General features: G+C 39.8%; 2 protein-coding genes and 3 non-coding genes across 9 annotated transcripts in view; 4 read left to right on the forward strand and 1 right to left on the reverse strand.

The window, feature by feature from the left end:
* SLC18B1 (solute carrier family 18 member B1) overlaps positions 1 to 12,515 on the reverse strand; it is a 30,103-nt gene extending 17,588 nt beyond the window's left edge. Inside the window, exons 1-5 of one of the 5 annotated variants that reach the window (XM_088140925.1) lie at positions 12,136 to 12,515; positions 10,274 to 10,396; positions 9,051 to 9,146; positions 5,545 to 5,618; positions 3,183 to 3,330 (exon numbers count right to left, since the gene is read on the reverse strand). In XM_088140925.1, coding sequence (XP_087997051.1) covers positions 3,183 to 3,330; positions 5,545 to 5,618; positions 9,051 to 9,146; positions 10,274 to 10,348 — 393 coding nt within the window. In that variant the 5' untranslated portion in view covers positions 10,349 to 10,396; positions 12,136 to 12,515. Of the gene's footprint in view, positions 1 to 3,182; positions 3,331 to 5,544; positions 5,619 to 9,050; positions 9,147 to 10,273; positions 10,433 to 12,135 lie in introns of those variants that run through there. The other 4 variants (XM_007425933.4, XM_088140922.1, XM_088140915.1 and 1 more) reach the window with 4 other exon arrangements.
* A 4,675-nt stretch (positions 12,516 to 17,190) lies between these two features.
* On the forward strand, positions 17,191 to 22,222 carry RPS12 (ribosomal protein S12). Its single transcript, XM_007425932.4, has 6 exons — positions 17,191 to 17,289; positions 17,451 to 17,494; positions 18,709 to 18,825; positions 20,999 to 21,101; positions 21,373 to 21,474; positions 22,132 to 22,222. The coding sequence occupies exons 2-6, from the start codon at positions 17,481 to 17,483 to the stop codon at positions 22,192 to 22,194; spliced, it is 399 nt and encodes a 132-aa protein (XP_007425994.1). The 5' UTR covers positions 17,191 to 17,289; positions 17,451 to 17,480; the 3' UTR covers positions 22,195 to 22,222.
* Positions 20,354 to 20,427, forward strand: LOC112540395 (small nucleolar RNA SNORD101). The gene has a single exon (XR_003084479.1). It is a non-coding gene; the product is annotated as a small nucleolar RNA SNORD101 (small nucleolar RNA).
* LOC112540397 (small nucleolar RNA SNORD100) lies at positions 21,216 to 21,305 on the forward strand. The gene has a single exon (XR_003084481.1). It is a non-coding gene; the product is annotated as a small nucleolar RNA SNORD100 (small nucleolar RNA).
* On the forward strand, positions 21,790 to 21,916 carry LOC112540396 (small nucleolar RNA SNORA33). Its single transcript, XR_003084480.1, has one exon. It is a non-coding gene; the product is annotated as a small nucleolar RNA SNORA33 (small nucleolar RNA).
* Positions 22,223 to 23,238: the final 1,016 nt, after the last annotated feature.

The raw sequence follows: 23,238 nt of genomic DNA on the forward strand, positions 1-23,238 counted from the left end.
AGGTTATTTATTAGAAAGAATAGTGCTATTTATGTTGCTTAGGCATTAAAGCCAGATGGGTGACTTGGGGCCAATCACTCTCTCTTAGCCCAACCCACCTCACAGGGTTGTTGTTATGGGGGAAATAGGAGGAGGCAGGAGTATTTATTTATTTAACACATTTATATAACTGCCCATCTCACTAAATGCGACTCTAGATGGCGTATAACCAATAGTTAAAACAATATCACTACTATTAAAACACTTTAAAAAATAAATGAAAACAAGATAAATAAGATAATAGAAGCAAGATTGTGGGGGAACATCCATCTAAACACAGTGAAACCATCATGCAGGATCCCCACGGGATCCCCAAAGTTACTGGAAGAACCATGTTTTCAGAGCCCTCCAAATGGCTAATGGGGACAGGGCTAACCTCACCTCAGGGGGGATAATGTTCCTGAAAGCAGAAGCCACAGCAGAAAAGGCACTCAGAGGCCACCGAGAGGTCAAGGAGAACAAGGACAGATGCACTACCCCGTCCCACTCCTGCCAGAGATCATCTGAAAGCATGATCCATATCATTTCCGTCCCATGCCCATGCCTGAATCCTGACTGAAAGGGGTCCAAATAATCTGCTTCATCCAGGGCCTGCTGAAGCTTCTGCTCAATCACCTTCTTCACAACCTTCCCTAAGAAAGGGAGGTTCAATACTAGATGAAAATTGTCCAGTATAGTGGGGTCCAATGATGGCTTCTTGAGGAGGGGGCGGACCAAAGCCTCCTTAAAGGTCGCCAGAACAACCCCCTCTCTCAAGGATGAATTAACCACTGCTAGAACCCAATCATACAACACCCCCTGAGCAACCTTAACTAGGCAGGAGGGGCATAGATCTAAGGAGCAGGTGGCTGAGCTCACAGTCATAAGGACCATGTCCACTTCCTCAGGTCAAACAGGTTCAAACCATTCCCAGATAACCAAGCAAGACTGTGTCCCAGGCACCTGCACCAGACCTGAACCAAAGCTGGCATCTAACTGGGAACAAATTTGAGTGATTTTGTCCAACAGGTGATCTGCAAATTCTTCTGTGCAGCCCTGTAAAAGAACTTCTGAGTCCTCCTTCCCTGGGAGGGCTCATGTCACCCTAAATAAAGCTGTCAGGTGGCTATCTGCAGATGCAATAAGGGCAGAAAAGTATTGTCATTTCGCCACCCTTACCTCCACTAGATAGGCCTTAATAGCGGTTCTCACCCATGTTCGATTAAGTTCAACCCTCATCAACCTCCAGCAGCGTTTGCTTCTCCTGTTTCATCTTTCTCAGATCTTCCATAAACCATGGAGAGCAACGGGATCCATGGGACAGGAGAGGTCACATGGGCATGATCTGATCCAAAACCTCAGCCACCATCTCATTCCAAGTGACAACCAAGGCCTCAGACAGCTGTAGAGCAGACCACCGGGAACAACACCCAGTTCCTTCTGGGACCCATTAGGGTCCATTAGTCACTGGGGGCAGACCAATCTAATAGGTCCCACCTCCCTGCAGCAGGAGGCAGTGTCAGAGAATCTCATGATCTCACTATGACAGGGGAGCTACAGAGAACTCCTTCAACTTCAGATCACATTGCCACTGCTCCAGCAGGAAAACCAGATCAGGTGTGCGACCACTGCCCTGCGTCAGGACCTGGATGACCCGGGATAGGCCTATGGCTGTCATGGTGGCTATTAATTCCTGAGCCACCTCGGACCCTGCTTCCAGAGAAGGCAGACTGAAGTCTCCAAGAACCATAAGCCTGGGGAATTCCACTGCCAACCCCGAGACAGAGTCAAGGAGCTGTCCCTCAGGGAGGTTGCTATGCAGCAGGGAGGCTTATACAGTAGCAACAATCCCAACTGATCCCTACAGCCCAACTTAAGGAACAGGGTCTCACATCCGGCAACCTATGAAACAGCATCCCTGAAAGCCGCAAGAGACTCCTGGATGATAACCGCCACACCCCCGCCCCGGAGTCTTGGCTGATGTCACACATGAAATCCCGCTGGGCACATTTCCAAGAGGGGACTACCCCACTCTGGACCCAGCCAGGTCTTGGTAATACATACCAGGTCATTAAATCACAGATGAGGGAGTTTTATTGCAGGCTTATCTGGCATTTAGCAGCAACGGCCAAAACCCAGGGCCTCTGAAGGCCTGCTGTCCAGGAAATGGGGTTGAGTTCTGGGGGCTGGAATGTGGTAGTGGTACTTGGCACCGGGCCCGCGTTCCCCAAAAGCGTCCCACCCCCAGTCTCCCACTGTACCTTCCCAATACCCATCATCACCATGATATTCTGACCCGCTATTATTAGTACTAGGTAAGTTGACCAGCTTGAGTTATATATAAAAAAGGCAGGATAAATATCTAATAATCATAATCATAATATACTTGTTTCCTCTCCCTGAATATACAACAGGGTCCAATTGGGATGGAAAGAAAAAGATAGTGAAATACATATCATGCATTATGATTGTGTTTTATTATTATTATTATTACTAATTATTAATTATAGCTGCCCACTCTCATAGGCTCTGGGCAGTTTACAAATACAAAAACAATAAAAGCAGTTTAAAAAAATACAGCACCACAGGCAGCCTGGACTAAAACAATCATAACAATAACAAAGCAGACCAGGGGCCCCACAAACACATTAACCCCAGGCCTGACCCCAAAGCCAGGTCTCGAGAGCTTTCTGGAACCCCAGGAGACAGGGCGCTGTCCTGAACTCTGAGGGGATGCTGTTCCAGAGGGTGGTGGGGGCCGCGACAGAGAAGGCACGCTTTGGGGTGAGGCTGCAAAACGGGTGCCAGATTGAAGATTAAATGAAAGCTTGGGGTAAGGAGAGGCAGAAAAGCAAAAGCAGCACAGTAGCTTTCAAGAAAGGGACTGTGTTCTTTTGTTGTGTATTAGGCTGGAAAATACTATGTTGGCAGGGGTGGGGAGCTTTTAGATTTTTTTTAGAAAAGAGGTGCTCATCCTAAGTGATGGTCACGCATACTGTATTCAGAGAACCAAAGTATACATCGTGTTAGAAATGTTGTTAGATGTACACTATGTAGGCATTTTAAATAGCCATTCATCTGACCCTATGTTCCCCAGCAGAGCTAGGTCTATTTTCCCAGAAGTCATCACAACATGACATGGTTTTGATCGGCTTCATACATACCATAGCTGTAGCTACATTTTGGGGGAAAGTGTTTATGAGAATAGAAAATGAGGCTGTCCCCGCAGCAGAAAAACCGATGGCATCCATTGCTCGAACCAGAAAACACAGCCCTATGAATACTGGCCCATCAGGTGCTTTGTCCAAAAATCTAAAGAGAAAGATACAATACATCACTCTATCTCATAAAGGAGAGAATCCTGTTTTAATAACAGAAGCAAATGTCTTTCTGCTTGGGTAACCTAATCATCATGGCATGGCATGACTAGGGAACTTTTTCTGGGGTTGACATTTCATCCAGGGTGAGCTGCTAGTGCACATGGTAGTCATAGTGTCATCTTCTCTCTCTCTCTGGCCAAATTAATCCACAGTACTAAACTATATTGTGGTTTGTTGTCAACTAAGCATGATGTTGAGCATGAAACTGAGCAAACTCAGGGAGGCAGTGAAGGACAGGAAGGCCTGGCACAATATGGTTCATGGGGTCACGAAGAGTCGGACACGACTTAACAACAACAAAAAAGCATGATGTATCAATCTACTTGTTATGGGCTGTTGTTATGTGCAATCCAGACATTGTTGTGTGTTAAAAATCATGACTTAACAAGTTGTTTCAATACAGTGGCCTCCCATTCAATTTGTGAAACTCTTGCTGTGCAAAAGAATGGCTGCAATTAATCCAAATACTGCACTGAAAAATGATTCTACGTGACAATTTTTCTGGCAGATATCCATCTGGCCACTTGCACAAATAAACTGAGTTGTGGATATATCTTACAGTACTTTCTACTGTAAAGGTTGACTTGTCTTAAGTATATGGCTATTTTCATAAGATAATAGCCATGCTATGTGATGTTTTCCATTAAATAAAGGTCAGTGAATATATCATCTTTCTTTATCTGGAAAGAGCTAAGCATTTTATGGTACTGACATTCGTACAGATGTTAAAGTCATAGTATATTGATTAGTTTAGCAGTATTCTACTTCAGAATAAAATAAAAGTAGTCTGCATTTCCAGCAGTGCTCCAAAACATGGAAGTACTAACAAATGTTTCACCCTGCTAAATTTATCAGGGTCAGGATAATTGCCTGGGACACACAGTCTAATATCAAAAGGAATGGAGAAAAAAAAAATACTTTAATTCTTCAAAGGGACGGCTTTCTTATATGCAATACAAAGAAAAATTTAAAGTTGATAAAAAAGAATTTGGATTTGAACAGAATAAATCAGAATTTGAAATCCAATTATGTGAAACGGATGAACATTTAATAGCAAAAATGTACAAATTATTGTTGAGAGAAGAAATGGTTGAAGAACAAGTTAAAGAATGCATGATTAAATGGGCAAAAAATATTAGACATAATATACATATGCAGCAATGGGAAAATATGTGGTCTAAAGGATTAAAATTTACTTTATGTTATAACTTGAAAGAAAATTTCTATAAAATGATGTATCAATGGTATATGACACCCCAAAGACTATCAAAGATGTATGGGACAATTTCCAACGTTTGTTGGAAATGTAACCAACAAGAGGGGTCATTTTACCATATGTGGTGGACATGTAAAATTGCAAAGAAATTTTGGACTCAAATATAAATGTTGATGCAGAGCATACTACAAATATAGATCCCATTTAAACCAGAACTCTTCCTGTTGGGGATAATGGACTTTCAAATAGGAAAACATCTTATTAGAATTACTCAATACGTGATTACCGCAGCAAGACTTCTTTATGCACAATTTTGGAAAACCCTGACACTACCAACAATACAAGACTGGTTGTTAAAACTGGTGGATATGGCAGAAAATGATAAACTGACTTGCTTATTAAAAGAAAACTCAAACAACTACTACCTTAAAGAATGGAAACCATTGATGGACTATTTGCAAAATGCAGGTGGGATGAAGCTTACATGGGGATTTGAAGATTAGATTATAAATGTAATGGGATATGTTTAGACAAAGAATTATTCCTATTTAATGAATTAAAAACTAGCACTTATGATAGCCTTATTATTTCTAAGACCAGAGATAGACTGGAAGTTATCTATTTTTCATATCTTTTTTTCTTTTACTTTACCTCACCTTTTCTTTTTCTTTTCTTTATATTTTGTATTTCAAATTTTCCTTTTCATTTCTAACTTTTAAATATGTATCTTTAAAATCTCAATAAAATATTATATTAAAAAAAACTCTTCAAAGGGACTAAGACAATGACCTCTAGTGATAATCCTCCCTTTCAAATAGCAAGTCTAGTTAAAAAAAAGAAAGCAGATACATATGCTAAAATACACTAGCCACAAAAACACAGTGGGACTTTTAGGAAAAGTTGCTGTATAAAACAGAAATCTATACTCACCCAAAAAGAATTGTGACACATCCTGAGACAAACATTCCAGTAACAAACATAAACTTTGCTCCAATCTGTACCAGCTGTGAATTGTTAAAAAAAAAAAGCTTGTTTTGTGCACCTAGTTATATTTCAAAAACAAATGGTATACTTGTACATTTTCCTTTGTAACATTTTAAATAAATGAATCAACCTAGTTTCACAATGTGAAGAAAATCAGTGCAATTAACTGTTATTATTACTAACAGTTCATACAGTAAATCACATAATAAAACTTTATGTACTAGGACGAGCACTATAATAATGCTTATGATTACCAAAGTTTATTGAAAAGATCTAGGAACAGTGACTGGCCAATAAAATACTAAAAAAAAAAAACCAAAAAACCCAAAGTTAAATGCATACCAATGCATCTAATTCTAAATTCACAGCAGGATAAATTGGCCCCAATATTGCTGAAGCACCATGGAAAAATCTTGGAGTTTCATAGGAAATACAAGACAATATAACATCAGGCAAAATTTTTGAACTGGTGGGCACATTTGACATTCTTAGATTATGTTGAAGATGTACTCATTAAATGGCTACAAAAGGAGTTATGCCTATGTACAAAATGAGTGCCATGGAAGGCATAACCACTCAAACGCAGCCAATTTTCTATTGCTACAGCTTTGTTTCTTGATTAAAGGTTCTGGGACTTTAAAAAAAAAAAACTTGTTCTGTTGCCTGAAAAAGTTTGAAAGGCTATGGCTTAGATGGTCAAAACAGTGAAAACAACTATTTTCCATAGAAGATATAATAAAGGTTTTTTAGAATAGCAAAATAACTGAAAGCAGCAGTGAGAATCAAAGTTTATCTGGTTTGCTATCAAGCAATATTTTCTGAGCAGCATCTCTTGAGGTGTTCTTAAGGTTCCGATGGATATATACATAATGCAGCAATTGTTCCTATTAACTAGTCCAAAGCCATATAAAATGTGTAAGTTAAAGCCAAGACTTTAAACTGTGCTGTGAAACAGACTGGATCCAGTGGAACAGGAAATGTAAGAGTGTGCACCTTTCTTGGGCCTGCACTTGAAAACAAACAATTGTGAGCCTCTGCGGATCAAAAGGGGCGTGGCCAATGTCATGATATCACTGGGTTGCTGGGGCCAAAATTTTCAGATCTTAAAAATTCAAATGTGGGAATTTTTTGTTTCTCTCATACAGACAAGATAGATTGGTACCTAGGATTATTTCTTGTTTTATAGTTTTGCTAATTTTATTATATTTACATAATAACATGTAATATATATAGATATAGATATAGATATAATAAAATATAATTTTATTATACTTATATAAAATATAAAATATATAGCTTATATTTCGTTTTATCTAATTTTTAAACTGCCAGAGTCGGCTTTTTTGTGGCAGTCTCAGTTCTACAAAGCTTAAGGTGTCCATTTTGACTCTTAAACCCAATCACCCCTAAAACTGTGAAATGCTCTAGACTCATCTAATTGCAGTGCATTGGGTTGTGGATGTAGAACTGCATACCCAAATATTGCTGTAATATGGCAGAAATATATTGTCCCAGTTAATAGACTTATTATTCAGAGAGTGTGCCAGAAAAGTGTCCCAGTTATAAAAATTATTACTAAAATTATCATCATTATTATTAGTAGTAGTATGGAAGAAGTCAATAGGCAGCAGCTTTCACAACTACAAGGACGTATATTATTACAGTGCAATGTAAAGAAATTCTAACCAAAAGTATCTAATGGATTATTTCCTTCTTTTATCTTTTGTGCAATATCTCAAGAGGAAAGTTTGCTTTCCAGCTTACAATGTAATTCAAAAGACCCACATGCTCTTTTTTCTTTTTAGAGAATATCCCCTGTGAGCCATATCAAAGCTGCTAGTTTTGAAGGGTGAGATCTCTCCCTTATGGAGATATGCTTTAGGAATAAACAGAAAACTGGAGGCCTATATTGACTATCAAGCTAGCTATGACTTCCAAACAAACTTACAGGTCTATAAGTGGGGTCCCTATCATGATCTCTGGTGGGACAGGATAGGGGTAGTGTAACTCTCCTGGTCCTGCTTGACCTCTCACTGGCTTTTGATACCATCAGTTATGTTATCCCACTGAGCTGTCTCCAAAGATTAGGAGTAAGAAGCACTGTATTGTAGTGCTTCTCCTCCTTCCTGAAGGGATGGTTCAAGTCGGTGGGGATGGTGGGAAGAGATTGAGCTCCAGATACCTTCAATGGGGGGTGCTACAGGGCTGTTTTTCCTGCTCTGATTCAACATCTACATGAAACTATTGGATGAAAAGATCTGTTGGCATGTGAACGCTTTTCAACAGTAAACTGATAACATTCAATTGTACATCTTAACCCCTGGTTAAATAAATAATACTGTCAATGTGCTATTCAGTTGAACTACTGCAATACACTCTACATGGTGCTGCCCTTGAAGAGCGCTTGGAAGCTACAGCTGGTCCAGAATACAGCAGCTCGAGTAATTAAGGATGCATTTTAAGGCACCCATATAACACTTCTACTACTGGATGCCAGTTAGCTTCCAGGTGCAATTCAGGGTGGTGGTTGTCATCTTTAAAGCCCTTCTTAACTCAGGGCTTGGGTAGCTAGACCACCCATTAACATCTACCTGCCCAATAAGATATAACAGGATGGAAACACTATGTGTCCTATTGATTAGAGATTGTCATCTTCAAGTACCTCTTCAGTCACCACCACCCTCCTCTGGAATAATATTTCTTCTGATGTGAGATCAGTCTCTTCCCTGTTTTTGTTCTTGTTTTTTTAAAACAGTGAATCTTGGTTGTTACACCAAGCCCGGGGCATGGGAGAATGGAGGCTAGACTGTTGTGACGGCCCTTCACATTGATGGATTGGTCTTTATTATTATCGTAAATGTTTTAGTCATAACTCCTGTTTGTATAGGAATATGATATATTGTTGTTTTTAAACTTAAGTATATGGTTTTAATCTGTATTATATATTGTGGAGTTGTATATTAGAGTTGGTGGATTGGAGCAGTCTAGAAACCAGATAGATAGATAGATAGATAGATAGATAGATAGATAGATAGATAGATAGATAGATAGATAGATAGATAGTCTAGAAAGCTTTGCCTTCGTATATCTGCTAGGAGAGATTCAACAGCAGACCACTGACATTGCATAATTCCTTCTGTTGCCCTTGGGTCATGATTTAGGATTCTCATATAGTCCCAAATTCCTTGGTTACTGCATAATTTAGGGATGGTTTTGGATTTCCCAGACCTGTTGAGAGGGTCAATTTTTGCAAAGTACTAAGGGTGCATATTTATTGAACAATGTTTTAATGGACATGTGCTGCCATTTAGAAAGCTTGGACTTTTCCCAGAAACACTGTTTTCAGGACTGTTTAGAACATTATGAACTATTTCACTGGTGAAATGATTTTTTTTTAATCAGGCTATATAACATTTTTACTTAGTAATTAAGATATTTTTGATGATACTTACATATTTTCCCATTATCAAAGATGTCAGGAAGTTGAATAATGCAAAACATCCAAAAATAAGTCCAATAATTGTACTACTAACCCCTTTCCTTTCTGCCTTAAAAAAAAAAATCAAATGCAAAGACTCAGAAAACAAAAGCCTGTAGCATGCAGAAAATAATTACATGGCTCAAATTTTACAAAACTGCCTAATGGAACTTGTCCTACTACAATACTGTAAGGAAAGAAACTCTGGCTGTTTTATAATATACATGCTTTTTCCTTCTTGATTTTCCCCCCTACAACTAGTGCTTTTGTGATATGCTTATATTTATGCACTCCCTTCTACCTACAAGTCTCATAGTATTGTGAAAAATGACTGCAGGATTTCTCAAGTATAAAGCAAGAAGAGGTAAAACAAATTTAAATGCATGAATGCCTGTGGTATGGAAACATTGGTAGATATTGAAAAGTGGCATGAATTAATTAAATTAGAAGAACCCCTTTTCTGCTGCTTTTTGTACCATACCTCCATGGGTTCAGTCATTTGTATAATGCTTAGATGAATGTTTAACGTGTGCTAGCAATTTGAGAATAACTGCATATACCTACAAAAGTCAGAGTGATTGTATGTGTCTGCACACTTGACTACTAAAAGGAACATTGTCACAGCAAAGCGAGGTGAGGCAATCATTTTATAATGTGTTCCCCTAATTATGCAAGTAGTTCTGGGCATGAAAGAGAAGTGAGAGTTGCTGAATTCTCCTTTAAAAACCAAACAGCACAATGGTGCTCGGTCCTCAAAGAATGGGAGTATACAACCTTGTAGAAACTACTTTTAAAAGGTTTATTAAACCCAGTGGGAATCGAATCCAACTGAGGGGCAAGGATACCCAGTTGGGAGACTTGCACATATTTATTTGCTTTTTAAAAAATAAAGAGTCAGTAAATAGAAAAGAAAAACTAATGATATAATTATGTTGTACTAATTCAAAAAGGCACCCACTTTTTGAAATGTCATAACTATTATGTTCCCTCTACATGTTTGCATAAGATGTACTAGATCGGGGAGGGAGACAGAACACTTTGTCTAGCAACAGTTTACAAAATGTGAGTTCTTTGTATTCTGTGAAATGCAAACTGCTACGAGCCTTTGTTATATCCACTGCTACGTTAAGTGCTACAGCGTTCATCATTAAAGAATCTTATTGCAGACTTTTGTTTTAAATGCATACATCCATTTACCTCTCTTGGAAAAAAGGGTCCCAGAATCGAGTAGCAAACCATTGAACTGAAGTTGAGAGATGCTGTTGATATCATGACAAAAATCTGCTCTCTGCTCAGCCGCCTGGGTTCCTCATTGGCAACCTGTGATATGTCATTATCTGAGCAGCAAAAATCTCTCTTAGAATGGTAAAAGAAATGCAGCCTTCAGAATTAACAGTTGGAAACAAACAAGTACAGATTTCTTAAACTGATCAGCTAGCAATGGAATGCAGAAACCTATGAACAAATCCTGCTCCTATTGAAATCTAATACTGTATGTGCTAAATCTACTCACATGACGGTAAAGCTGTAATGAAAAGTGTAACAGATTTCCAAAGCACACTCACTAGACAGTGCATTCTTGAGAAAGTTCCAGACATATAGAGATTAAAATTCAAAATCTGTCTTTCAATGGGATCGGGAGTATGAGAATTCAGCTATACTTTAGCCTCCCCTAATCCAGAGTCCTCCAGATGTGTTGGACTGCAGTTTCTAGAATTCATATGCTAGCTGGTAACTTGGGAATTTTCAGTCCAAACATTTGAAGAGCATCAGATGGGGGAAGATTGATTGCACATCAGGTTTTTGAAACAGTCATCTGTTTATGTCTTGAAACGCATCGAATAGACTACATACTAGATCTGAACTAACCAGTTAGAGAAGAAAAAAACTTGATCAAGATGATGTTAGTTTATCTTTAATAAAATCTTCTCAAAAGTCTTTATTTTGCATATTTACAATGCAAGTCAGTGCTTCTTTATTCAGACTTCAAGTATAATGACTGATTTTGGGTGGCTTTGAGTCTGTCTTGACTCCTGGTGAATTCATGGACAGGTCCTTCAGGTTTTTTGACAACATTTTTCAGAAGCAGTTTGCCCTTGCCTTCTTCCTAGGGTTAAGAGAGTGAGTGGTCTAAGGTCACCCAGCTGGTTTTGTGCCTAAGGTAGGACTGATCATTTAGTGATTTTCATAATTTTTTTTTTTTTTTGCTGCTGCTGCTGATCTTTCTCTACTCTGGGTTGTTGTTTTTTTTTAAGGTCCCTTCCATTCCTTTATTTAACAGCCTCCACAGTCTCCCAGGTTCTAGCCCAGTTCCTTTAACCACTAGATGAAGCTGGCTATCATGAAATTTTTTATATATATGGGCCTTTGAGTCAGTTTTGACTCCTGGTGACTGCCTGGATTAGTCCCTGTAGTTTTCTTGCAAAGATCATTGGAAGTGGTTTGCCCTTGCCTTCTTCTTAAGGTTTTGTGCCTCAGGTGGGACTACAGCTCACCATTGCCCAGATTCTAGCCTGGTGCCTTAACCACTACACCAAGCTGGCTCTCATAATGATTCTTACTCCCCCAAATACTTTGGGGGGAAAAACGGAAGTACCCATAGACAGGTATAGTAGGTATGACTTTGCAAAGGACATTTCCAAGGCTGCCTTTTGTAGGTGTGCCATCTAGAGAGACAGTTTGGTGTAGTGGTTAAGGCCCCACCTAGAAACCGGGAGGCCGTGGGTTCTAGTGCTGCCTGTGGCACCAAGCCAGCTGGTGACCTTGAGCCAGTCCCTCTGTCTCAGCCCTGGAAAGGAGGCAATGGCAAGCCACTTCTGAAAACCTTGCCAAGAAAACTGTGGGGACAGTCACCAGGAGTCAACACAACTGTGTTGTCCTATAACTTCTATCGCAGGATAAGGCAGTTAAAATCCATTAGACCTACAGATGATCAAACATGTGGGGAGCGCGGGCTGCTCGTCATCCCGGGCTGACGTTCCTCTGAAGAGAGCGCTGCGGGGAGGGGAGAAAAAGACCCCGGGGACCCCGGCACTAGCTCGCCTCCGGACCCCTCTCACCTGGAATCTCGCCAACCTGGGCACCCGCCGCTTCGCAGCTTTCCATAGCCGCGGCTCTGCTGCTGTAAGGCGGCTTGGAAGGAGCGGAGGCTGAGCCTGCCTTCTCAAGGTCGCCCGCACAGGTCGATAAGCGTCCGCGATCGCGGTCAAGGCGAAGCGCCCCACGAGGACCGGGAGCAAAGATTTAGCCGGAAGCTGAAACTTATCCAAGCCTGAGATCCCTCCTTTTAGTTACACGCCGCGATCGGAAATTAGCTCATCCTTACTCACCCGTCGCCAAGGCAGATTTACAACTGTGGCAATGCCCCGGGCACCCTTCAGCGCAATTTCGAAATAAACGATGGAAGAGTCAGGCTGGATTCCTGACGACAACATTGGCCGGTATTGCTTTCTTCCGAACTTTCCCCCCCTTTTCCTTTAGTTCCCAGTTGAGCTTATAGACCCGGATTTCCCTTGATCTCCCCTCCAAGTACTGCGTGATCTAACCTTGCTCAGCTTTTTGATATCAACCTTGGCTAAGTAAACGAGAAAGAAATGCATGGGTTATCTAGCCTTAACTGTATTCTAGTCATCTGGAAATTCAGTTAGGTTTATATATTGCCCTATGCTGCATTATGGTTTAAGTTAATGTATTGAACTCAGCCACTGTAGTTAGTAAGCCATGTTTTATGGCACAGTGAAGTTGTCTGAATTCTGCCAAATGCTTTATGCAATAAAGTATGATTGCCTCAGGCGATTTGGTGTGGCCCTTATATTTTAATAGACACTTTCTGCCATTCATTTTAATGGATGGGTTTACATATGTCAATTTATGGCTTGTTTACCCACACTGTGGTTAATAAATTACAATTGATTAAAGTCAAGAAGTTTGTTTTACAAACTACAATGTGCTCACTGAATATTTTAATTCAGAAACTAAACCAGCCAGATTATGGTCAATGTATGATTCCAAATTGGCTGGTTAATAATTATGACTTACTCAATATCTAATCTTCTTGGTTCCTACAGCAAACTGCACCTTATTAACTGACCACATGGTATGAGTTTGCATAGTAGATTAAATGTGATTTGCTAGTTTGTGCTTCAGGGAGTCATGTAAATACAGCTAATATGTTTACTTATTTATTAGATTCAAATCCTGCCTTTCCTGCAGGAGCACACGGTGTCATACACAGTGGTCCCTCCTCCCATTTTTCCCCATAACAATCCTGTGGGATAGATAAGAGCTGAAAGGATCTCCCCAGTATCAGTCCTGCACCTTAACCAATGCACCACAGTCTCTTTCATGTTACTCCAACATTACTATATGGAAAATAAGGTGCATAGAATAATCACCATGGTCCCACAAATCATAAACTTGAAGAGTCTAAATATGTTTTAGTCTAAATTTCCTGCTGTGAAAAAATATATTACTACCTCCAAATCATTTCCATTTCCCTAGGTCCAACAATATGTAATAATTATCAACCAATCTCTAACCTCTCCTTTTGGAAGTGAGGAGTAAACTGTAAAGCGCCCTAATAGAAGTGAATTGTTTAGACCCTTTTGTATCAGATTCAGGCCTATCTGGAATGGAAATGGTATTGGTTGCTCTGGGTGATGAAATGTGTCAAGACCTGGAAGAGGGTAGTGTGCCACTTGTAGTCCTGTTACATCGATACTTTAATACCATCGTAGTTTAAAACCATGGTATCTTTCTGGACAATCTGAGAAGGTTGGAGAATTGGAGGCGCTGTTTTGCAGAGGTTCTACTCCTTCAATGGTAGATGGCTCCAGTTAGTTCCAATGGCCCAGCACTTGGTAGGCCGGAGCAGGTAGACAAAAAAAAAAAACTTCCTTGCCAAAGCTGCTCAGTTCCACAACAAGCCAAAACACACACCCAAACAAAATCTCTCTTCTTCATGTGGTATCCAATCCATCTCCTTCCACCCTTACCACGCTCTGAAAAACCTAAGCTAGTGTCAGACAAAATCTATTAAAATATTTAGAATCATTTAATCTTTAACTCGTGAACACTTATCTCTGTGCTGTTAAAGTCTGTCAGTCTTCTGTAAGTGAGCACCCTCTAGATGCAGAAACTTATGTATTTTTTTGAAATATAGGTGATCAGCATAAGATCAGCATATGACTCATTTACTTTTTAAAATGTTAAACATTTGAGCTTTTTCCAGAAGTGCCACATGCACACATTTCCTGCTTTTATGTCGTGTGATCCTGTATGTGATGCTCAGAAATAAACCAAATGCACTTACTCCTCTTAGCTATTATTTTATGCACTAAATTTAAACACAGTGGAAAGCTCACAGTACTGATTTACACAACTGCTGTAAAAATATATCTTAAGTTTTTTTTTTAATCTAGATAAATAAATCTTACCCAGATAGATTTGTATAGGAATGCAGCCTTAGAAAATAACAGTAAAGAAACACATTTACTTTGATGGGCCAACTTTGGAAATAGGATGCATAGGATTCTATTACTTCCATCAGCATATTTACTGTAGCCATCACCGTCTACTGAAATAAATACCATTGAATTCCAAATTATTACTTCCTCATAAGCAAACTTTCTGTTGGAACCTTATATATTTATGTTTTATACATACATTCATGCAATCTCACTCAATCCCTTAGCAAAAGTTCAAGCATAACACTAGGTTACTTGAGGAACTGTCCCCATTACATTGACCCATCCCACTCGGTCCAGCAGAAAGGGTATGTTATGGACCCCATCACCCAGAGAGTTCTGACTGGCGGGGTCCAGGAGGAGAGTGTTTTCTGCCATGGCTCCTGCCCTCTGGAATATCTTGCCCCTTGAAGTGAGATTGGCCCCCACTCCATTGGCCTTCTGATAGGGCATCAAGACCTGGCTTTGCCAACTTGCATGGGGACCCAGTGGGGGTTCCCAGCACTGAGGGTGGTTGGTAACTTGAGGATGTATAGTGGCAATGCGGAAGACCATTGTTATTTCAAGGAGTTTAGGTGACAGTTTGATTTCTCCTGCATGTTAAGAAAGTTCACTCTGAGTCATAATAATTTAGCTGGCTTTTTTTTCACTTTTACTTAGAAATGGGGGGGGAGAGAAACACTCAGGATTGTTTAGGTTAAGCACTAGCTTATCTATACAGTTCCCAGGCTCTTGATTCACATGATGAGCAGGTATCACATCTGGTCAAGGTCACTTTCAAGCCCCTGACTCCAAAACGGAGTCATGGGATTGCAGTGCCAGACTTGGATAAAAAGCCCTGGCATTGCCCCTGGGATTGGGAGCGTGGATCCAGGCCTTGGGACTAGGCGCTGCGTTATCTAAGCCATCTTGGGGTCTCTCCGCTGTTGCCTTATGGCCGCTCCCAACAGTAGGGGAAGAGTTTTATCAACTTGATTGGCACGTTATGCTTATATTTTATTTATTTATTTAATAGACTTGTCCCCGCCCATCTCCCCATAATGGGGGACTCTGGGCGGCTTACATCAAATTAAAATCATAAATCATAAATACATGATATATACTATGCTTATGTATTTCTGTTTAATTCTATCTGCTAATTCTTATATTCCTGTTTAAAACTGTTTGCTAGAGTTAACAATAAAGCTTAAAATCTTACTGACTGGCGTGTTCATTGTCTCTGGATCTAAAAGAACTAAAAGAACCAATTGCCTGGGTACCTGATCACTGCCTTGACAATTGGCAAATGCTTTCTCCACCTTTTTAGTTTGTACCGTAGTTTTAACTTTTAATTTTAACCTTTTGTAGTTTTTAACTTGTATATTTTTTCTAAGATTGGATCATTTTTTACTTGTAACACCACCTAGAGTCACTTGTACAGTGAGATGGGTGGCACATATAAATTTGAAAAATAAATAAAATAAAAATAGATAACTTAAAGCTAACAAAGTCCTTGTCAATTTGCTGCAACTGGCTTGAGTTGCTTCCATGCAAAGGGCTCCGCCTAGTGTTCAGAGATCAACAGGCATTCTATCTTCCTCTTAAGAGGTATTTTTTCTGGGAAGGAAGAATCCGTGAGAAAACACAAGATTATAAATCCAAGGCATCATCTGGAGTTCCAACAACATTCTGTGAATTTCACTATACACTAAACACTTTGTTTAAGAGTACAATTCTTTCTAAAACTTACGTATGAACTGTGCTGCACTCAGCAGCAACTCAAGCACCTTCAGCAGCATTTACTAATTTCAAAAACTGGCTTTGGACTAGGCACATTGTAGGTTTGAGCAATCAACCAAATTATCCACCATCTATTACCTAGTAACATGATTTTTAAAAATCGAGTCTTTTTTTAAAATAGAAGCTGTAATTATCACAATTGCCATGTTAAAATGAAATCTGCCAGCTGTTAAACGAGAATGTTGAGCATGAAACTGAGCAAACTCAGGGAGGCAGTGAAGGACAGGAAGGCCTGGCACAATATGGTTCATGGGGTCACGAAGAGTCGGACACGACTAAACAACAAACAAAACGAGAATGTGGGTGTTGACATGCATGATTACGAAAGCCCCTACTCGATTTTATTTACTGTGTACCGTAACCTTCAAGCATCACGCACCCATTTGCTAGCCCCAGTATTAGGCGAAAGGGCGTGAACGCGAGCACGAAAGACGCGCAATTTGGTGCGCGTGCACGTGTCTTTACTACGATTTTTTTTAAAAGGCTAGTCAAACAAAAAGCTCATTTTCAAAACAAAACTGATCAGGATACAGTTGATAAAACAATAAAGTAACAGAAATGTGGCTTGCCCCTGATAATTTAAACAGGACGAATGCCATTCACTTTGTACCCAGCACCGCTTCTAAAATGCAGGCAAAACTCCCGAAAGCCAGCCTCACCCCGCCTTTCGGGTGCTGCAATGGCCGAGCAATGTGCTTCCGGCAATAGCGTGGGCACCTATTGGCAAAGCGGTCACTGCCATAAAGATCCTCGCGCCCTGAATACCCGGCCATCGACTTTGATAGGACGGCGTCCATCTGTTCCACGTTATCCCAAACCTTGCACATCCCTAGCATCTTTTCCTCTCCTGCCAAACAGGCAATATGGTCAGACGCCTATTTTCAGAAGTGAGAGTGGGTCCTTGCGGGGTTAAATAAGAGACCGGAGGCTCCACCTCTTCCTTTTCATCAGACTCGTGGAACGTGTGAGGTAAGCGCGCGCCTTGTTAGGCCTGGAGTTTAGCAGAAGGTTGTTCTTTCCTTTCCCTCTTCCGAGGCGTGGGGCGGAGGAGAGAGGCTGAAAAGAGAGAGTAGGAGGAGAAGCTTTGGGGTTTATTTTCCAACGTCTAATAGGGATTTGTCTTGTTTCAGGAACCCCGGGTGGGAGCATCACCACCAACCATGGCCGAGGAAGGGTAAGTGTGCGCAAGGCGGAGTTGCAGCGGAGACGTTGGAATTCTGTCCCAGGAGTCCACGAGGCTACCTGGGTCTCGCACGCGCTGCCTCGTCCCGCCTTGTCCTCGGCAAGCGCGGCTCTGTGTGTAGAGCGCGGGGTGCTACCGGCTCGATCCTCGTGGCGGGGCCTAGTGCTTTTTTTTTGCAGCTCTCTGATTTACGGCAAAAGCGAGTAAAAAATAATTGCCGCCTCTTCTATTTTTGCCCACCAATTAGTTCTGTAATCGCCAAGACGACATTTTCGAATGTATTTACGTGGTATATCTGTGCAGTGTTCCTGTAACAGTTGTTGATTAATAGGTCACAGAACCTACCTGCGCGAATTTATCTGCCGTGGGGTAAAAACTATTTGGACGTGAGATTTTATCACTAGGGGACAAAAAAAAGAACAGGAGCCAAATACTAGCGTTTTGAGGGGTTTCAGCTGGTTTTTACTGATGATTTTTAAGTACAGAGATGGTGTGTTACCTGTTTGTATGCTGCCCTTAAAATCTGGAATTTAAGATGCATTCATGAGTTTTATCACTCTGTAGGGTTGGTGGGGAGAGGTCCTGCATCATTTGAGGAATAAGGACTGGATAGGAAAGTTTTCTTACGTAATTTATATAGATTAAAGTGGAGTAGTAGGCCGTAATGTAAATTTGGCTTTTGTTACTTCCTTTTACAACTGCGTTGAGAAAAAGTAGTAGAATTACAGTTTCAGAGTAATTATAATCAGTTTCTTCTATTTTGCATGGAAATGCCAATCTACTTTTTGAGAGTTTCATGCATTTTGGTTTTCTTTCTCCTCTATGCCAGCTGATGATTTTTCACATACATTCAGTTGGTTCTTGCTTGTTAAAAATGCATATTTTATATACAAAGTTTTAGTTTTTTGACTGTTAGAAGTGGCATAGACTTGTGTTTTTATGTCCAGGCACTTGTCTAAATCACTGCAATCATTAGTATCCCTCCAAATTGAAATTATTTTTCTCCCTAATTTTTAACTCGTAAGGACTCTTTTAAATTTTCATCAGTCCTCATAATTCATATCTGTTTTGAACTTGCACATCCTTTTCATTCTTCAGAACTTTTACATTTTTGTGATTAATATTACCATTAAAGTTAGATCAACGTTCTAAGGAACTTCTGCGCTGTATATTTTGGTTTGCTTATTTCGTATTTTGTTATATAGCATAACTGCTGGAGGTATAATGGATGTCAACACCGCCCTTCAAGAAGTGATGAAAACTGCACTTATCCACGATGGATTAGCTCGTGGAATTCGTGAAGCTGCCAAAGCCTTAGACAAGTAAGTGTTAGGTATTAGTGTTAGACTGTCTCCCGATCAAAGTGAGACTTTTACAGCTTACTGCTTTGATTTCGTATGAGATTCATCTTGGCATAGTACTTGTCAGAGGATAGACAGATAGACAATACTTTAAGGAAATATATGTCCTAATTTTAGATCTATTAGGGCAATAGGTCTGTTACTGGTGTGAGGTGAAATCAATGTAGGATTTAAGTATGTATGCAATTTAAGTCCAAATGTAGGACTTAAATTGCAAACTTGCCTCCTCACCCTGCAATATTTGTTATAATTAACCAGAATGTGTTGTAAAAGTTTAGTGTCATGGAAGAGATTCATACAGGTTCAGGATATATTCATGAGCTTTGTTTAGAGATGGGGAAAAATTATTTCTATGAACCCATGGCTTGTGGAACTTGATGTTCTTTGATTTGCCATGTTAGTTTCAAATTTATAAAACATGTACCATGTCAGCTTACTGTGGTTCTGTAGATAGCTTTTGTAAGTATATAATGATAGATCAGTCCCATGTTTAATTGATCTGATAGTATTTAATGTTCAGTATCAGTTGGGTTCAGTCTTGTATTCCTGGTACTGGAAGAATTGGTGAAGGTCTGATCTTCCTTTTATTTGCTGTGTTTTCATTAAGGTTATCGCTTTCAAAATGTTCTGAAGGACAGGAAGATGCTCCAGAATGGAATATAGGGAACCTTGGCAGTTATATTGGAAAGGGGAATAAAACATACTGCTGTTATTACTTTCTTCAGCAGTATTCTTTTGTATACCAGATTCTAAAGATGTGCAGGTGTTTGGGCCCAAAGTGGAAAACATGCTTTGGAGAGCATGTGGATCTTCTCTAAGGTGGCTTAGGGAAGGTACATATTTTCCAGGATTTGTAGAGTAGTCATGGTCTCAAGAGAATATATATAATCTCAGGAAGATATTGTATACAGTATCTTCCTGAGACTATATACAATAACAGAATGCAATGGTCACACACTGTCTAACACCTCTATAACTCAAAATATATTTTCCTGGGACCATGTAGCACCCTATAAAGAATATGCAGACCATTCTGTGTACAAATCAGGCACTCTTGAGCAGTCTGTGCATGGATTAAAGCACACATGCTTTACTTACGCACTAAACTGGAGCACATGTGTTTGGTGTATGGACAGACAGCATATGTGTACCAGTAGACTTGTCCAAGAGTGGGAGAAAGGGGAAAGGCGGGCCAGCAATATGTAGTGATGGTGAGGTTAGATAGGTCCATTGGGTGGATACAGGAAAGTGATAGCAGAGGTAAAATTGGTTCATAAAGTGAGTAGAGTAATTGTAACAGGGAAGGAAAGTGTTGGGAAGATGGAAAAAGAGCAAGGCGGGCTACGCTGGTATAGTTAATGGTGGGGTACTTTTCAGATACCCTCCAGTTAAACATGGTGTAATGTCATACTAACTAAACTAAATAATTTTAGAAGGTGGCTAAATGAGCAGCAAACCATGTATTATATTCAGAGATAAGAACTACAGTGTTTGAATGATGACTTTATGAAAGTCGGATACCCCTTCACTCTTTTTATGAGTGACAATAATAGTCTGACAAACCTGTAGAGTGAACAAGCCAAGTACAATAGCTTAAGCTTAAACAAGATCATTCTTTTTTAATGACTCTAAATGGTTACACTAGGTTTACTCACTTCTGAGTAGTAAACAAGTGGATATTTTTTAAAAAATGACTTAAAATAAACATTGACTAGAACTCTAATACTTTAAGCATTAGGATAGCAATGGTATAAAATTCACTAGTACAACAGTTGAACAATACTGGTTTTAACTTTAGAATTGTATGATGACATTTCATTGTTTAAGACAAAAATAGCATTTCTAGTCAGTGGCTTAGTATTAACATTTCTGTGAACTAAACAGAGCTGCATACAAACATTTTAGCTCTGCCATATTCTTTTGCAGCTTTCTGTATCACCTTCCCAAAATCTCTTTCTGTGGGTAAAGTGCAGCTAGGGAATGATTGAAAATTATGATCTGGGTTTTGTGGGTGTAATCCCCTCTTTCTCCATATCTCCCACCTTGCAAATAACACTTTTAATCCATACTGTTACATTAAGGAAATAGATGTATCTAGCCTTACCAATTTTATTTGATAATCTTTCCATTTTAGACGCCAAGCCCATCTTTGTGTTCTTGCATCCAATTGTGATGAACCTATGTATGTAAAGTTGGTTGAAGCTCTTTGTGCTGAACATCAAATCAACTTAATAAAGGTAACAGTTATTGTTTTATTTAGAATTGATGATGTCAGAGAAGTAGTACCTTGTAGTAAAATCATGCAACTGTTCAGGAAGTCTTGGTTAAAAGAAATTAGTAATGCTGCTTATGCTGTACAGTGATGATAACTTGGCTCCCTCTACTGAGAATTGTGAGGAAAACAACCACAAATTGTTACCCTATTTATCTGAGTGTACAGCTACCTTTGATTCTGTTCTTTACTGTCTTGTACTATGTGCACTTCTAACAATGCAAATCTCTTGACAGGTTGATGATAACAAAAAGCTTGGTGAGTGGGTAGGTCTCTGCAAGATTGACAGAGAAGGAAAACCTCGTAAAGTTGTGGGCTGCAGTTGCGTGGTTGTTAAAGTAAGATAACAGCTATTCTTTTTATTTTAGATTAGTTGCAATTATTGTGTACTTTTACAGGCTCCTTAAAACTGCTACATCATAACCTTTGAACATTACATTTAAAGTATTCATTTCTGCCAGGCCACATAGAAGTTGCTCCTTTGCTCATAAATAGTAGAGAAAGGTGGAGAAGTCTTTTTTTTGAGATGTTAGTTTGTACAGACAAGACAATAAGTGTGTGGCAGAGAGATAAGAGAAACTTTTCTTTTTTAATGTTTTATTGCCCTTGCAGTCTTCTAAATAACCACACTATTATTTGCTTGCACTAAGGAGCTGCCAGTAAGACAAAATCTGCTTAACTTATAAATGTTCTGCAGAAGATCATTGCTGGCAATAATAATGCCAGAGTACGAGCCTTGAAGACTTTGTAGTCATTGAGGTCCCAATAAAGGCAACATTGGTGCTTTGTGTATGGATTTTATTTGAAGTAAAGGATATGGTTAACAATTGTTAACTAATAACTGCATTCTTAACCTAAATAGCCTTTTTTTTTACTGATTCTGCAGCTATATCATAATAGATCACTAAAGATTTAATTACCGGTCTGGACATTATATGGGTGATTGTTTAAATCCGCATGATTTACTGAGATACTAATGCACTGTGTTGTTGTAGGACTATGGCAAAGAATCTCAGGCCAAAGATGTCATTGAAGAGTACTTCAAGTGCAAGAAATGAACAAATAAAAATACATTTGAGCTGACAATATTTGTATTTTGCTGGTTTATAAGGGGCCTTTGAATTATTTTATTGTATTTATAATGTTTATGACAGACCTAATTACAAGTGATGTACAAAGAAAAACACATGGTATAATGAAATACTAAATTTATCAGCGATACAACTATATATCAGATGGCCATTTACAATCACAAGTTAAAGGCTTTTTGAAACAGGTAGTCCTCACTTACCGACCACTTGAAGTTGCAACAGTGCTGAATGAGTGATACTTACAGCTGGGCTTTGAAGTTCCAGCACCCCTGTGGTCACATGATTACGGCCTGGATGCCTGGCAACCAGCTCGCACTTATACTTGCAGTGTCCTGTGGTCACAGGATTGCCATTTGCAACCTTCTCTGCCAGCTTCTCACAAGCAAAGTCAATGGGGAAGCCAGCAGTGAAGGTCGCAAGTCGGTCTGGTGAGTCACCCCCGTCCACCTCCCTCTGTGCCATACCTTCCTTCCCTTGGTCCCTGCACTTGTCCTGCAGCACCCCCTTCCCCCAATTCAGGGGTAGCCTGCGCAGGGCCTCTCTCACCTCTGCAGCACCCTCCCCGCAGACTACCTCAGCTTCCTGTTTAACAAATTGTGCGTCTTGGGGTTACAAGAGCAACCAGGGCTGCCTGGATTGCTGTTGCTAAGTGATGCAGTCATGTGACATTGTGCTTTACAACCGCATTGCTTAGCGACAGCAATCCCAGTCGTAACCCAAGCGCTACATGTACCCCTAAAGGGCATTTGGGGATGTAAGGAGGGTCAGGGCCAGATGTACTTCTGGAGGCATCCTGTTTTATGATGGTGGGGGGTTTCTAGATATTGATTTTTGAAAGCTAAGGAAAAATAACCAGAATGCTGCTAGGTGTTTTTCACAAGCTGGTTTATTGGAAAATGGAGTATGATTGAAGATGATGTTGAACATTAATCATCCTCAGCTCAGTTGCCACATGTAGATATGCAAACCCAATCGCTGCATTTTCAGTTTGAGAACTTGAATAGAATTAGG

The sequence above is a fragment of the Python bivittatus genome, unplaced genomic scaffold (genome assembly GCF_059951505.1).
Source record: "Python bivittatus isolate LINGU-HERP-01145 unplaced genomic scaffold, Pbiv_v1 ctg000020_np1212, whole genome shotgun sequence".
NCBI lineage: Eukaryota > Metazoa > Chordata > Lepidosauria > Squamata > Pythonidae > Python > Python bivittatus.

Excerpts from the sequence above, each read along its gene's own strand:
- RPS12 (XM_007425932.4), top strand. Across the intron at positions 18,826-20,998 it reads GCTGCCAAAGCCTTAGACAA|ACGCCAAGCCCATCTTTGTG; the intron begins GTAAGTGTTAGG and ends TTTCCATTTTAG. Across the intron at positions 21,102-21,372 it reads ATCAAATCAACTTAATAAAG|GTTGATGATAACAAAAAGCT; the intron begins GTAACAGTTATT and ends ATCTCTTGACAG.